Source organism: Zonotrichia leucophrys, chromosome 5 (genome assembly GCF_028769735.1).
Source record: "Zonotrichia leucophrys gambelii isolate GWCS_2022_RI chromosome 5, RI_Zleu_2.0, whole genome shotgun sequence".
In the NCBI taxonomy this organism is placed as follows: Eukaryota; Metazoa; Chordata; class Aves; order Passeriformes; family Passerellidae; genus Zonotrichia; species Zonotrichia leucophrys.
The window spans coordinates 51540381-51555950 of NC_088175.1; the positions used below are offsets into that span (position 1 = coordinate 51540381).

At 38.4% G+C, this 15570-nt stretch overlaps 1 protein-coding gene and 1 long non-coding RNA gene across 4 annotated transcripts in view; one reads left to right on the top strand and one right to left on the bottom strand.

Moving 5' to 3' along the window:
- Positions 1-3162: 3162 nt before the first annotated feature.
- Positions 3163-15570, bottom strand: part of METTL15 (methyltransferase 15, mitochondrial 12S rRNA N4-cytidine) — an 83327-nt gene continuing 70919 nt past the window's right edge. For all 3 annotated transcript variants that reach the window (XM_064715592.1, XM_064715593.1, XM_064715594.1), the window contains exons 4-6: positions 14575-14766; positions 11413-11591; positions 3163-3731 (exon numbers count right to left, since the gene is read on the bottom strand). In XM_064715592.1, the coding sequence (XP_064571662.1) occupies positions 3286-3731; positions 11413-11591; positions 14575-14766 (817 nt within the window). In that variant the 3' untranslated portion in view covers positions 3163-3285. The remainder of the gene's footprint in view (positions 3732-11412; positions 11592-14574; positions 14767-15570) is intronic.
- Positions 10827-14579, top strand: LOC135449086 (uncharacterized). The gene is made up of 3 exons (XR_010440639.1): positions 10827-10913; positions 11399-11733; positions 14068-14579. It is a non-coding gene; the product is annotated as an uncharacterized LOC135449086 (long non-coding RNA).

Below are 15570 nucleotides of genomic sequence, written 5' to 3' on the forward strand. Positions count from 1 at the left end.
TATGGCAAAAAACCAGTTCATTTTAGTAACATGACACACACAAAACATTAGAAAAATTTAAGGTGTGCTCTGCAGACTTGTGTTCTGCCAGCAGGATCAGTGTCCAATACCCTGCACAGAATTTCATGTGGCTCACTAAGTCACACCATCTCAGAGTGGTTTGGGTTGGAAGGGACCTTAAGGATCACCCATTCCCTGTCCCCTGCCATGGCAGGGACACCTCTGTCACTCTGATGTTTTCTGGAAAAATCCTCTTTGCCCAGGACTTTTCTCCTGAGAAGCTGAGAGGCCTCAGAAAAGAATGTAAACAATAATTACCTGATTGATTTGGAAGGCGGTCAGGAGGTTGTTTACCAACAGGTGCATCTTTGATTGGTTCCATGTGAATTGTTTTTAATTAATGATCAATCCCAGTCCAGCTGTGTCGAGGCTCTGAGGAGTCACGGGTTTTTTATTATTCATTCTTGTCTGGCCTTCTGATGAATCCTTTTATCTTTTTCATTAGTACAGTTTTAGTATAGCAAATATAATATAATAAATATAATTATAATATAATAAATATAATAAAAGAATATAAATATAATGATAATGTAATATAACATAACATAATATATAATATCACATCATATAATATAACATATAACATCTCTAATATCATATATCTAATATCATATATCTATATGATAATAATAAGAAATAAACCAACCTTCTAAGAACTTGGAGTCAGATTCATCTCTCACCTCGTCCTGGGACCCTCACAAACACCACACACCTCCCACTGTTCCAGGCTGCTCAGAGAAACAGACCCTCTAAAGGGGAAAAAATAAAATCCACACATTATGTACTGTCCTGGCTGTGCAACTCCAACCTAAAGGCAAAGAAAAGCCTCTTTTCCTAAATAAGGGAGCATTTACACAACCCTGTATGCAGTCGTTCAGTTATCCTAAGAAACTGTGCCTTTGAATTTAGCTGTGAGAAGTGTGGATTTTAAACAGTGTTTTAAGCATGAGGAATTTTAATGCTTTCATATAATTTCTGAGGTATCAATTCTGCTATAATAACTGAATGGTCTTTCCCTGAAGTGTGTCCTGAACAAGGCACAGCATGGCACTACAACTCTTCTGAGCCCATGCTGGAGGCACAATTTTTCAAATCTACAAATGAAATACATTCCAGTATGAAATCTCAGCTAAAAATAGCCTTAGCTATTTATATTTAATGTTTGCACAAAAAAAAAAATCTGTCTATTTAGGGTACAGTGTGTTGTCTCAAAGATGACAAGAGTAAGCAATATTATTTGAAGTGGAATGTTTTATTTAAGCAGCATGTATAATGAAGCTAGTGGAAATATATTGAAATTTCAGAAAAGAATGAAATGCCCACCGTCATTTAACTGTTATTTCAGGTTTGTGATAGATGTCATCATCTGTTGTATTTGCAGGGTGCCCTGTGGCAGGGAGGAATGATGAATATGACTCCATGTTCTTAGAAGGCTAATTTATTATTTTATGATACCATATTATATTAAATAATACTAAACTAAATTATGCTAAAGAATACAGAAAGGATACCTTCAGAAGCTAAAAAGATAATAATGAAAACTCATGACACTTTCCAGAGCCCTGACACAGCTTGGCCCTGATTGGCCAAAGAGTCAAAACAATTCACATGAAACCAATGAAACAATCACCTGTGGGTAAACAATCTCCAAACACATTCTACATGTGAGCAAAACACAGGAGAAGCAAATGAGATAATTATTGTTTTCCTTTTTTTCTGAGGCTTCTCAGCTTCCCAGGAGAAAACCCTGGGCAAAGGGATTTTTCCAGAATATATGAATACCACAATCATCTATACCTAAGAAACACATTATATGACTTACCTTTACCAAGGAATTAAATATCCAGCTATGTCACTATACTGTGTATTAGACAGTGAACCTAAATATCAACTTGTGTCAGTATGACCCAAAAAACCACCAGGAAGTCATCATTTACATCAACACAAAGAGGATGCTTGGTGAAAGTCAAGTTCAGAATGATCCAGTCAGTTGCTCAGGAGCCAGTGTAGTGGTCATTTAGCTGAGTCAGAAATTGCATTTTTTCATTCTACCAACCAAGTTTCAGACATCACAAATGAAATCCTGGTACCAATTTGATTATTTAAATTAAGACTTTTTCCTGAAGAGATGAGTCAGAGGTCAAAGAAGTTGAAACTTGTACTATTTTCCATTCATTTGTAGCAAATAAAACTAGAAAACCAGTGGCCTCTTAAGATAAAATATAAACCCCAAACTAAATTTAATTAATAGTAACTAAACAAGAAATTATGTTGAATGTTCTACAGCTGAGTATAGCACCCAAACAGAAAGCTAGTGTTAAGAGTGAGCCTTTCCTCAAATAATTTAATACTTACCTCTTAATAAATGATCACCAGCAAAGGAGAATACTTCATAAGGCCCACAACATTGCTTTTTTGATGGGTTAATTATAATTCCATCAGCATCTAAAAGTTGTAAAGGATCTGTGCAAAGGAGTTATGGCTGCAGGAAGAAATTCAGATGATCAAGTACAAATCTGACTGCTTTACTGTAGCATCCAAGTGCCAAAAGTGGATTTTTCATGACCCTTTTTTCACACCCAAGACACATGTATTATTTATCATTAAACAACCAGGTGATCACTCAGACATAAATACTTACTTTAAAAAAGCTAAAAGTCCATTTAAAAACTCCTGGACAGAACATGGGATGCTGAAGTCACTTTATTTCAGAATTACCTCTTGTTCCAATGGCATTGATGCAACAAGTTAACTGGGATACAGAAACAGATATATAAACAATTCTTAGGTTAGTTTAAACTTACTCTAGACTAAACTACAAATCTGAATCAGGTATGTGAAATCCACCCCCATAAAAATATGTCTCAATTAGCTACTGAATTTAGACTCTTAATGCCAGGATTTTGAAATTAATCTAAAGGGAATACTATAAATACATCAAACCTGCAAATTCTATAAACTTGGTGTTTGATGCTCTTTTAAAAAATGATGTCTTTTTTGTATAATTAGTGACACCCACTTATATGCATTTAGTTTACATTTTCATGCTCTATACTACTTCCTAAGCAAAGCACAAAGAAGCACAAAGGTAAGAAAGAAAAGTTTTCTCACAGCCTTCCTTTTATTTTTTCAGTTTGACAAATATCAATTTGACAAAAGTCCAGTTAGGATTCTGGAAAACAGAATTTCAGGAAATGATACAATCACACAATCATATATTTTCATTTAGAGTTTAATAGCAGCTCTTAGCTTGGCTGACCGTCCTCTTGGGTTTGTTTGAATATCCTTGGCCTGGGGTGTGAGAGCTTTTTTGTGTATAGAAATCCACTTGGAGTTGGATTTTCCACAGCGAGATCCTTGTGTGTCTTCTCCTTTGGAGGCATTTTTCAGAGCCTGCCTGATCTTCTGCTTTGAGCCAAGGTTGTGTTTCTCTGTCATGTCAATGCCATGAAGGAAACGTTTGATGATTCGATCTTCCAGGGAATGAAAGGACAGGGCCACAAGGCGACCTCCAGGCCTCAGGAACTTCTCAGCTGTCTTCAGCCCTATCAGGAGTTCATGGAGCTCATCATTCACAAATATCCTCAGGCCTTGGAAAGTTTTAGTAGCAACATGCACAGGTCTCTGAAGCAAGTCCTTCCGTGCGTAGAGCGCTGATGCTGGAAAAGCACCTGTCACACATTTTAAAACATGCACGTTAATAACTTCTTATTTCTACATCTTGACATCCACTCGTGCAAGATGACTTTAAAGGAAAGCTGAAAACTGAAAGGAAAGTCAAAACTGAACCTTGAGCAGTGAGCTTCCTTCTTTGCAATACATCTTTATTTCATGTTTTGAATTCATATCTCTGAACATGATGTCTATTAAACTAAGATGCTTTGTGGTTGGGTTTTTTCCCTAGAATCTTTTAGAGAAGTTCCTTCTCCAAAAGCATCACCAATTTAAACTAAAAAATAATGGCTGAAATCTAGATAAAGAAAAAAAAAAAAAACCATAGGACAGACAAGTCTCACTTTACAGCTCAGTGTAATCAATGTCAGCTTGGAATTTGTGGTTGTGTTACACTTTTAAGGAAAAAAATTAATGTACAATGGACACAATCTTACCTGTGGCTTCCAGATAACTGCATTTCTTCACAGGCTGAAGACATTGTCTACCTGGCAATAACTATCTTTCAATGAACTACCTGAAGTTTAAAAGAGGTATCCTTGTTTGGAAATAGCAACTGTCGAACACTATGCCTGTGTTTCTTCAAATGTTCACAAAAATCCCTTGAGGAATTTAGAAAATGCGGCTGACACTGCTTTGTTTTCATGTGCCTACACAGCAGAATGTGTCAAGGTTTGTTAAACCTAAAATCACTAGCTTAAATATTTTTTATTAGATGCACAAAACTCCCTCTTCCTTTCCTCAAAATTCTTATGAGTCAAGTTTTTGTAGAGACCAAAATTTTGATAGAAATTTTAATATATCAATATTTAATGTATTTTAAGCTTGAACTTTCATTATATGGATACAGAAAAAAAAGCTAGAGAAGCCTGATTTGATGGATTTTAGAGGAACTAAAGTGCAAGAATCCTGTAAGATCTGCGAAACCCAAGTAAATTTACCATCTATTACCTAAGTGATCACATGAGTCTGGTAAAGATAAATTTAATAAATCATGCTAGCACATAAGTGGACAGTTATTTTTCTAAACAAGAGTCAATAAAATTGGTATGTATGCATTAGAATGCCCAAATTTCATGTCAGTGCTAAGTTACAACATATTGAAGCAAAGAGTTTGAAGTAAACACAGCTCACAATCAAGTAACTGACATTCTACAGAGTGAAGTGAAAGAGGGGAAGACTGTACCTCTGAAACAAGTTGTCTAAATTCAAATTTGCATGGGTGATTGAAAAATTAATAGAGAAATCATTATTGAGAGGCTCTCACAGAAGAATTGATTACTGTAATTCTTGAGAGTTTTAAAGGTAAGATTTTACTTATGTCAGAAAGTGTAAGTGTTCACAAATCATATCACAAACAAAAAAGCAACCTCAGTCTTCAGCAAAGACAGAGAAAAATAATGGGATTTTAAAAGTCAGTTGTTATTAACACAGCTATTATCACATGTGCTCTGTCCCTAAGATATGTTTCTGTATAATTTATTTTCCTACCCACTTTGCTCCTCTGATCTCCAAAGCTAACAGCTCCTGAATTCACTGAAGAGACTCCGTTGTAGCTGAGGCTACTTCCAATCCTTAGAGTCTGAATGCTTCAAGACAGAAAGTGGCAACAGGATTGACTTGTCCCAGCCAAGGAGTGCACGCGAATTTGTGGTCTGAAGCTGTCTCACAAAACAATAAATAGGTGCAGCCTGCAGGAGTGAGGCTTCTCCATCATTTACCAACTCCAGAAAAAGCTACACTAGCTGGTCAGTGTAATTCCTGTCCCTGAGAACATAACTTGCTGTACTGACCATGAATCACAAACAGAATGTGTGCTCTCATTGATGAGAGGTCACAAAGCTCGTTTTGATGAGAGACCTCAATTAAAAGGAGAGCTAAAAGCCACAGAGCATGAAGAATCCCAAGAAACCCACACCAAGCTCATGCCTACTGGCAGGCGTCTGTTTCCATGTCTCTTTGCACACCTAAAAATGGGTTCTTTGAAAATGGAGCCCTTGGAACAGCCACTGAGTGCCAGCTGTGTGTGATGAGAAGTGTCTGACAGCATAAAGGAACATCGTGCTAGGCAAAATAAACACAACTTTGTTTAAAGGCCAAGTAACAGCCACCAGTACTGGTGGGATGCTCACATCTATGGAATGAATCAGATTAGAAGAAATTCTTCCTTTTGTGGGTGGGGAGGCACTGTAAAAGGTTGCTCTGTAGATTCCCCATTCCTGCAAATGTCCAAGTCCAGGCTGGACACAGCTTGGAGCTCCTTGGTCTAGAGGAAGGTGTCCCTGTCCATGGCAGGGCAGTTGGAACTCCATGGGCTTTAAGACCCTTTCCAACCTAAACCATCCTATCCATCTAAATTCAACTTCCAAAGGCTTTGTAAAAATGTAAATGGACATAGTATGCTGATACCTGGGCATGTTTTCATTGGTCTGCTCATCAGCACTGATATTTTGCAACTGCAGTGCTGAACAGATGAACAAAGGAACAATGACACTGAGGCTATTAGCATGACTAGGACACTAACACTTTGGGAGGTTCTTCCACTAATCCTGCCGTGGCTGTTGAGTGCAGTTTCCTCCTACAATAACCTTCTATGACAATTAACTCTGACGTTAATTTACCACTATGAATAATTTATCACACACTGAAGAAAAATTAATTAAAGCCCAGATATATTCTGTAAGTATAACTCAACCTTACATGCCTCAGTTGAATATGCACAAAGAGCACTGCAGCTCCTATAATACAGCACAGAATACTAGTATTCAGGAAACTGGTAAGGAAATGCAGCCACTTTGCAGTTTTATGGAACCAAAACCTCCCAGAATGAAACCAAAATCAAACTGTTTACATGCTCAAAGACTTACTGGTCTACTGTCAAAGACTGGAATTAACTCATAAATGGAATCTCTGGTTATTCCAATCTGGTTATTATTATATATTAAATTTAATTCAGAAAATTGATAATGTTTATTATTATATAGTAAATGTAATTCAGGAAATTGGTAAAGAAATGCAGCCACTTTGCAGTTTTATGGAACCAAAACCTCCCAGACTAAAACCAAAATCAAACTGCTTGCATTTTCAAAGACTTACTGGTCTACTGTCAAAGACTGCAATTAACTCATAAATGTAATCTCTCGTTATTCTGATCTTTTATATATTATAAAATTACATATTAAATAAATTATATATTAAATGTAATTTCTGTCACACTGGTCTTCAGCTTTTTACCCAAGGCAATAGATTGTGATCTATGTTTCACAGGTGAAAAATTCCCCTATCACTCTTAATCCTCTAGTTCAGTTAAATCAAAATCTATTTGTGCTTTCTGCTCAGGCACATCACTTCTCACCCAGGCCCCTCCAGTTACCAAGACACTTAAAGAAAATCCTTCCTGGTAACTGGCTGTTCAATGCACAAAAAGATTTTAAAAATTTAAAAAAAAATCTGTATGGGAAGCTTGTAAAGTGAATTTCATTCATAAAAACACCACGTTTTTGGCTAGATGAGTGCTTTGGAATCCCAGTGAGAGAAATATCCATTTTTAGTTTCAGGATGCCCTGATGATAGTTAACACCTAAAAAAAAAAAAAAATCTAATAGGCTCTCACGTTGAAACGCATTGAAATTTGAGAAGCTTGTGAATGGAATTAGCAGTGGCTGTGCCTGTCAGTAGGAACTATGCAAGTCCCCAGAGTGTGAGGGAGTGGGAGAGTGTAAGAATGAATCCAGAGGCTGCACCTGTTGGCAGGAATTCGTCTGTTGAATTAGCACTGCATTTAATAAGTTGCTGTGACGCAACCAATGTCCTTTTGTCTGGGCTCCCTCAGCACAGTGCTAATTCTCTCCCAGCTGAAATACAGGCAATATTACAAATTCCAAACTGATAATTAAAGCCTGTAAAAGTGAGCCAGTCTGAAAGAAATTGACTTCACCAATTAAAGCTCTCTTTAAACTTTGAAAAATTTTTTAACATGTCATCAACTTCTTTCAAGTTAAGGCCAGATGATCACATGATCTCAAAATTGTCTGTTCATAGATTATGTGCCTTAATAATGCTCAGAAAAAACAAATTTTGGACAAAAATGAATAGAGAAAAAGGTATATTGCCCCCTGAAAAGAAATCAAAATAGACCATTAGTTGTACAGGAAAAGCATATGAAAATTACATCCTAAAAATTTCACCATTTTTAATGAGTTTTCCTGCACATGCAGTCAGAACTAGTATTTCCAAACAGCTCAATGAAGTACAACAACAGACATGAGGAAGTGCTTCTTAATCAACTTTCACACATCTATTCACTACTCTTCTGCTAAGAACTACTGATTTTCACTATCTACAGAGCACTCAATGCTGTAAACAGCTCTGTGAAAATTACAAACAGTGAGAAGAGTTCCACTGTGCTGCAGGAAAAGATGCTGTTCCCCAAACTCCTCCTACTGCAGATTCCACAGCTCCTAGAGATCCTATTTAACCAGATCAGAAGCTTTTTGGATAATATTTATAAACACCAGGAGGAAGATAAAATTTTTAATGCTGTTTTGTTTTCTTGGGGTTTTTTTTAAACTACATCCTTCACTTTTATCTCCCAGTGGATTAGGAACTGCAACATGTGTTCTAAGCTTTTAGGGGGTGGTAGGAAAGACCAGAAATCTAGCATTCCATCAAAAGAAATTAAATTTTCCAAGCTCAGGTTAGTCCATGTCTGGATTCACTGTGATTCTGATGATCAGCTGGACCTTAAGATAAAACTTGGGAGCTCTGGAACATCTGAAGCCACAGTAATCAATAGAGGAGAGAAAAATACAGGCACTACACAGATTCTCAGATGCTGACACCCAGCTTCATTGGCTAGATTGTTTTGCTTCTGTTCTGGTTCCTAGACCAGGCAAAAATGATGACCCCACTCTGGAAGATAATCAGGATTGCAGAGAATCTGCAAAATCTAAAATGCAAGATTTTACTCTTCTAATTAATATTTTATGTTTTAAAAGACATAACATTTAACTAATAGGTCAAAAATCTTACTCTGGTCAAGTCCTGAATTAGTCAGTGTTTTTTTGGGCTGTGCCATCAAGAGGTTTCTGTAGCTGTGGTCTCTGCCACTGTAGCTCTGGCTGATCCCAATAACTTCACCAATATAATTCCATGTAAGAATATATGTTAATTACAGATGATAAATGAATCAAAATATTGATTATTTTGAAATAATCAATTATTTCAAAAAAATATAAAAATTATGAAAAATTTCCTTAAGGTTTTCTCAATCAGTTAAAAAACTGATAGGATCCACCACTGCTTCCTTACTGGATAAACCAAATTAAAACTGGAGGAAGTTTTATGCAAACAGGGATCAGCGTAACAGCTCTAAAATTACATGTGTACTCCCAGAAAAGCACACCAAACAAACATATTTATTGTCTTGGATACCTGACTTGTGGATCAAGAAGCTCTGCAAACATAGCAGGGAATTTAAAGTGAGGACAAAAAAAATCCTTCTCATGGTCACAGCAAGGGAGCATCAACTGCTGGCTCACATGAAACATGAAGGGATCTCCAATTGCTGCCTTGCATACATCTGTAGTTTCATTCCCCTACTTTCAGCTATGGCACCAAATTATTTCAGAATTACTGAGTTGCTTGTGTGTAACAGGTTATCTCTTTAACACAGTGGGACATTTGCTTTCAGCTCAGGGGTAGTACATTGTCTTGTCAACACTATTTCAAAAAGCATGGAATATATATGACAAAGCTCACAATTGTTATTTCAGGATATTGCTAATGACAACATTAAAAATTTAAAAGCTTATAAAAGCCTCATAGTGATTTGTCTCTTTTATTTTTTATTTTGTTTTAAGATTGGTTATATTCACTGTATTTACAGCAGGGGCTTACAACAGCAAGCAGCGTCTTCAGGTCCTTTTATCACATCAGCTGAACTTTGAGCCTTGGTTGACTGGGCTAAAGCATCCTGACTTCTACAAATCCAGACTTTCTAATTTCTCCATCGTTAAATTTAAGTGCCTTAGACTTTCAGTTTAAGTAATACAAATTTTTAAGAATACCATAAAATTTTTAATAGTCTTCAGGATACCAATAAAATATTTTACACTGTTCTTTAGCAAATGTTAAATTTGGATTAGAATTTTAAAGGTCTGTATTCAAAGTCAGCAGTTTAGGCTTATTTGTGACAAGATGTAGTGATTTTCATCATTGGGGTAAAAAAAAAAAAAAAACATCCTGATGCTACATATTATGTTTATGAACAGGATTTTCGTGTCTTATGAAAATTTTTACTTGAGAAAACAAACAAAGGTTCTTGATGCAAACACTGCTCCTGCTTAACTGCATTTTCTTTCAGCTGTTTACAGTGAGGAGCAAGGAAGATGAAGTGTTTCAATAGTCTCTTCAGGCTGATCTAGTTGGCATGCCCAAGGTGAAGCAGGCCATGTATTGCTTTGTGCTTACTGATTCTTTAAAAAGACAGAAATGATCTGATTTTACTGGTAATTGGAAACTGCCATGGTACCTCCCCTTAAAATATTAAAATACAGACACTTAAAACTAGGACAGATATGACATATCTGGTATTTGAAAGGATCAATAGCCAGGATAAAGAATACCCAAGGCTGCTGTCATTCTGTGGTGTATGAAATGATAAATCACTTCATGTTAAATCTATTATTGAACTAATTGTCAAATTAAAATACCAAAAAAAAAAAAAAAAAAAAAAAAAAGAAGAGATCCGATATCAGAGCATCAGAGCAGAAGGGACAAGATTAGACCCCGCGCCACTCCAAGGACAAATAGATCTCTCTGGGACTTGGCAGGGATTAATATTTCCTTCCCTCCTGTGCAGAGTTAACGAGGGTACCTGTAGGGGCCTAAGTAAATATATGTATTGTAAATATATGTATGGCAGTAAAAGATCTCTGTATTGTAGAAGTGACCCTGCCCTGGTTCTAGTTATTGTAAATGGGCTGCAGCTGTGATGTGCGTGATTGGGCAGCAGCTGTAGCCCATGGAGGTGGCCGGGATAAAAGGGGGTGGGGCATTTGGGGAGAGCTGGAGAGAAGCCCTGACTGAGAAGACAACAATGACACTGCTGTGAAGATTATAACATCTGGTGACCCCGATGTGATAGGGAACACGCAACCATAAGAAAACACTGAGAGAAGGTATGGGACACCCTGACATGATAAAAGACAGGACAGCCGAGAGCTGGGACTTTAGCATATAATATGGCCTTTGAATCAAGGAGCTGTAACAGCAGAGAGCTGTAAGAATATGGCCTTTGAGGAAAGGAGCCTGGGAACATCTAGGGATTTGTATGTATTCAAGACAGCCGAGAGCTGTGGCAGCCTGAGAGCTGGGACAGAAATGTGTATTGTAATTGTATAATTGTTAAAAGAAAAGGGGGAAATGTAGGGGCCTGAGTAAATATATGTATTGTAAATATGTGTATGGCAGTAAAAGATCTCTGTATTGTAGAAGTGACCCTGCCCTGATTCTAGTTATTGTAAATGGGCTGCAGCTGCGATGTGCTTGATTGGGCAGCAGCTGTAGCCCATGGAGGTGGCCGGGATAAAAGGGGGTGGGGCATTCAGGGAGAGCTGGAGAGAAGCCCTGATGGGGAAGCAACAACAACAGCACTGCTGTGAAGGTTACAACAGGTACCTGCCACGATGCTGGCCAGCTGCCTGGTGCTGGTGATGGGGTAGATGCTGCGTGCCTGCACGATGGCAGAGGCGATCCTCCTGGCGTGCCGCTCCTCGCCGTACGCACTGAGCACCGCCGCCAGCGACTGCCGGTCCAGCGCGTTCACCACGTCCGCCGCCGTGGGCATGCCAGGACACCTGCACACACAGCAGCAATGGGTCCAGTTAGTGCCCTGAGGGCAGCTGCCAGGCACCAGCGGTGAGCTTCCATGGAGCCACACACACACAGCGCTGTGCAAACAGCTCGTGCCTTCTACATCCCCTTCTCTCGCTGGTCGAGGTAGAGTTTGTCCCCTAACTTCAGTTAGAACAGTTTTAATTACCTAGTGTTGTTATAAACCATGCTTGTGCCTTTAAAAACCCTTTCTCTCGCTGGTATAGGTAGAGTTTGCTCCCTAATTTCAGTTAGAACAGTTTTAACTTCTAAGTGTTATCACAACCATGCTTGTGCCCTTTACATCCCTTTCTCACTGCTCTAGGTGGAATTTGCTTCCTAACTCCAGTTAGAACACTTGTTGTTAGAAACCATGCTTGTGCCTTTGAAATCCCCTTTCCTCACTGCTCCAATTGGAGTTTGTTATTCAACTTCAACTAGAACAATTTCAACTAAGTCTGTTCCTTAACTTCAATTAGAACAGTTTTAATTTCCAAGTGTTGTAATAAATCATGCTTGTGCCTTCTAAATCCCCTTTGTCTCGCTGGTCTAGGTGGAGATTGTTCCTTAACTTCAAGTAGAAGAGTTTTAACTTCCAAGTCTTATCACAACCATGCTCGTGCCTTTTGCATCCCTGTCTCTTGCTGGTCTAAATGGAGTTTGTCCCCTAACTTCAGTTAGAACAGTTTTAACTTACAAATTCTGTTATAAACTGTGCTTGTGCCTTTTAAACCCCTTTCACTCGCTGGTCTACGTGGAGTTTACTCCTTAACTTCAATTAGAACAGTTTCAACTTCCAAGTGTTGTCATAAACCATGCTTGTGCCTTTTAAAATCCCCTTTTCTCACTTGTCTGAGTTTGTTCCCTAACTTCAGTTAGAACAGTTTTAACTTCCAAGTATGATCATAAACTATGCTTAATAGTTTAGAATAAAGAATTTATTGTATGTTTTCTCTGATTAGTAAACCCACAGATGATGTTCATAAAATACCCTGAAATATTTTATGTAGCCAAGTGACAGAGATATAGATACATAGATTGAAGGCTTACGCTGTTTAAATTGTACTGAATTCTATAGTTTATATGACTAGCTATTTTCTATTATCTCGGGAGAGTATTTGTATATAGATTCTTATGCCTTTTAGTGAAAAGTAATGTTAAATTAAGAATAAATATATTCCAGTATCATGCTACGGTGGAAATTATGTGTGACCTTTCTCTTTAGCCAGATTTAGAATATGAACTTGCCTCTTATGGGTTCATTTCAGCAACCTTGCATCGTATGTTGTTTTTGAGCCGGAACTGATTTCAAAGATCTTTTATTTCAAATCTCCTGCTATGAAAACAGTTGCTAATGAAGATAATTAAACATTACTTTTCACTAAAAGGCATAAGAATCTATATAGAAATACCCTCCTTAGATAACAGAAATTACCTAGTCATATAAACCACAGGACTTATTACAATTTAAACAGTGTAAGACTTTAATCTGTGTATTTACATCTCTGTCATTTGGCTACTGAAATAGTTCAGGGTATTTTATGAGCATCATCTGTGGGTTTACAAATCAGAGAAAACATACAAACTACCTAATAAATTCTTTTCTAAATTCTCTTCTTGGCTTTCAGGCATTTTTTAGTCCCCTGCAGTATCTCACAAAAGATAAAAAAACTTGGAGGCAAGTAGTATCATAGCAACAACCAGAGTGTAAGGCTTTTGTTATGCTTCAGGTACCCTTTGTTCTGAGGCTCCTGTTCTGTGTCTGTTTTCTCATGATGCATCCAAATTACACGTCAGCCTGGGGTTCAGATTCCTGGAATCTGAGGACTGAATCCCAGGAGAAACATGGGAGCATTTTGCACAGGACCAGAAAAAGCAAGTATCATGAAATTTGCTGTGTTAAAATGTAGCATTAATATGGTAAGCTAATTCCTTAGAAATTGAGGCTTCCCATTGGCTCTTGTGGGCAATGAAAGAACAAATGGCATTTCTTAAGACACCACGTTCATCAAAACACCAAGAAAAAATTGCCCTTTCCTGTCATGTAATGTGTCATGCAATTATAGCCATCACCCAGACAAGACAGATCTTTGTTGCTCGTGCAAAAAGCAGAGTGCTGCAGAAACACATCAGGTTGTCTGAAGATGAAAAAGACTGCATAAGTGGAAATTATCACTCCACGACTAATTTTCATGCTCTTGAAAGCACTGACCACCAATCCAAATTTAAATAGAGGTGATTTACTCAGTAACCAATAATTTGACAATTAAGTAAGCCTGATGTGCCTCCTACACAGAGAAAGGAAGCTTATAATTTTGCTAAGCAAAACTTACAACAAATTCATGGCATGGAAGACAACATCACACCAGCATGCTAAAAGAAATGTGGCTATCTGATTTAAGCCAGCAGATAAAATGAAGAGGATTTTATTTATTTATTTTTATGATGTTCCTTTCACAGAGAAGCAACTGGATAAAATGGTCATTACACAAAAGAGGGATGCTGCTCCTTTCCTGAGGGAGCAGCTGGACCTGCTCAAGTGAAGTTTCCACAAACAGCAAGTGTGGCAGAAAAGGACAGGGACTGCAGCAAGAAGTTGTGAGCCTGCAGATCAAGTGCAGGCAGAGAAACTGTGGAGATAACAGGCCTCTGAAAGAGGGAGGTTCCTGTAAATGTGTACCGCATACTCCAAAAATGCTACCATTTAAAGGTGCAGTTAATAAAACATTACTGGTTTAATCACTCACCACTGGAACCTTCCCCTCATCTCCAAGAAGACAAAGACAACCAGGGCTGAGCACTGAGAGAGGAAAAAGCCTTTTTGGCAAAAGACAGACAGGATGCTCGTGCAGTATCAGATGTGGTTGGAGGATAAGAATTCTCCATTTTAAGAGGCAAGGAAATGCACAGGGGTTGCAGAGCAGGCAGTTTTTGAGGTTCAAGAAGAAACGTTCTGTTATAGTGTACCTGTCATGATCCATCCTCATGTCCAAGGGCCCATCCTTCTGCAGGGAGAAGCCTCTTTCAGGTGTGTCTAACTGCATAGAAGAACAGCCAGCATCCAGGAGAACTCCGTCCAGAGTGCCTGGCTCAACCCCAGATGAGATTAACAAAGCCTCTGACTGGCTGAACCTTCCCAGGAGAGGCTGAAGCTGGTTCCTGTAAGAAAGGAACAAATGAATAGCCCCAAGTTCAGTTATAACCGTGCCATCTCTCCCCCTTGCACAGCAGGAATTAGATAATAGCACTCAACTTGTCTCAGAAGCAATAGGGATATTCCCCAAGTAATAGTTTATATCTTTTCTTATGCCAACATTGAAAACTGGTCCAGAACACCCCTCAGTGGCTACTTCAACTTTAACTCTTTACTCTCTTCCTGCCTAATCTTAAAGAAATGGAAAACTGACTAACACTTAATTTTTTCAGTGAGCAGGAACTGAAGAGGACACCTTCAGCAGCAATGTCCTGGCTACTGAAGTACCTGCCCTGCCCAGCAGGGCCCTTAGTAAAGCAAGGCCAAGGTGCAGAAAAGAAAGAAAAGATCTAGAGAAGCAGACAAAATGGAACAAGAGGGCACAACCCTGTGGGTAGTATTTACCCAGTAGGAAAACAATTCCAAGTTCCTGCCGTGGGACCAAACACATTTTTAGTGGCATTTGTCATTTAAAAGTAACTGGGAGAATGAGGTGCACTCAATCACAGGCAGGTTAAACCCTCAGTGCATTTTGGATTTAGGCACCTGATGACTGCAGAGAGTGGTTTAACATGCACTTTTGTGCTTACTGCTCTTTCTCGGATTCAAAGTGGTTGTTTCTTAATGTTCCCATGCTGACAAGGAAAAGAGGAATGGCAAGGGATGAGGGAACACACCTTGGGCACACACACACACATGTGTCCAACCACACAGAGCTCAGCAGTGCTGGGACAATGCTCAGGATGGAATTCCTGGGCTCAGTGATCCTG